General features: G+C 32.0%; 1 protein-coding gene across 1 annotated transcript in view; it reads left to right on the top strand.

The window, feature by feature from the left end:
* LOC119586005 (signal recognition particle 14 kDa protein-like) overlaps window positions 1-92 on the top strand; it is a 5,755-nt gene extending 5,663 nt beyond the window's left edge. The window contains exon 4 of the mRNA XM_037934717.1: window positions 51-92. Coding sequence (XP_037790645.1) covers window positions 51-92 — 42 coding nt within the window. The remainder of the gene's footprint in view (window positions 1-50) is intronic.
* Window positions 93-1,346: the final 1,254 nt, after the last annotated feature.

Below are 1,346 nucleotides of genomic sequence, written 5' to 3'. Positions count from 1 at the left end.
CTTTAGATAAAAACATAGGATACATTCCATCTTCCTTTACACTTACATAGCCTCATTTCCGCATCAACAGCTTGTCCTTTTTGAGCTTCTAATCTTTTGTCTCGCCCTCTGCTAATTTGCCATTTTTTTAAACTGTTATTACGTGGATCCTTGTTTGTCAACTCTTAACATATACTACATTTCTTTTGCACATATTCATGTTTTTGCTTTGTATATATTATGTTGTTGACTTCTATGAATCTCTAATCGTTTTCTAACCTTTATTGTTCGTGCCCTTTGTTAAACAACAGGTTTCATATTCATTGTTTCATTTTTTGATGATCACGTGTGTATATATTGTTTTTTGGCTTTCAAAATACTTGAGTCTTAAGTTACATTAGTTTCTTGTTTACATTTATAAAGAAAAATACCGGCCTATAACAAGAAAACCTTAAATTTTTCGACATGTATGCCAAAGGCAATGTTGTTATACCTGCTTCTCAGGGTAATGCTAGGATTTATTTAGTTATCAATAGAATTTTGAACATCTTAAATTTACTTTAAAATTATTCTAGTTAATTAAAATTTTGTGGGTGGATCTTAATATATTAAGGATTGTCTTTTTCCTTCAGTAGTTCTGTGGCCAGACTTAAGATTAAAAGGTCTCTGTATCAGTATTACTAATGCCACGATCCGAACTACCCCAAATACTGCATAGAATGTAGTTCTGCTGCTCAATAGGAATCTCGACTTGCTGCTCTAAAAATGGCCTGGTATGTGTATGAAGCACATCTAGGTTGCAGTAGTAATTTTCCTGTTGCTGTGGTATATCTCCGGTGCCTTAGCTTCATGTGCTGAGGAAGGGTGCTCTCAAAAAATGACTAGAAAACTTTACACCCCAGCTCTGGCAACATTGATAAGATTATTGGTGATAATTTCTTTTCTGAATTTTTCTTTTTTGGGTCTCCTTTCATGTGTTATAATGGGTATAATAAAATTAAGATTGTCTTTTCCTAGTTTTATTTTATCCATTTTAGTTGTGTAACTATTTACTACACATGATAGGTTTTCTCCTATTGCAATTTATGATAATGCAGATGTGTATAATGATTGAATATCTTTGAGGTTAAAGAGAATTGAAAATAAGAACTTGTTCCAAACTTAGATGCCTACATTAAGTATCAGCCTATTGCAATTATCACTGATACAAACAACATAGCTATTTAAGAAGAAATTCAGAAAACTTGTAATTCTTGCCCACTTTTTCATAGCCTAAAGCAGGTTCTATTTAAGATTACTAAATTATTATTTGAGAATGATGCAGCAGAAAACTTTTAATGTCATAGCAGCTTTTTCAAGATATAGCA

The sequence above is a fragment of the Penaeus monodon genome, chromosome 20 (genome assembly GCF_015228065.2).
Source record: "Penaeus monodon isolate SGIC_2016 chromosome 20, NSTDA_Pmon_1, whole genome shotgun sequence".
Lineage (NCBI taxonomy): Eukaryota > Metazoa > Arthropoda > Malacostraca > Decapoda > Penaeidae > Penaeus > Penaeus monodon.
The sequence above is the reverse complement of the archived record's forward strand: the minus strand, read 5'-3'. Positions and strand labels throughout refer to the sequence as shown.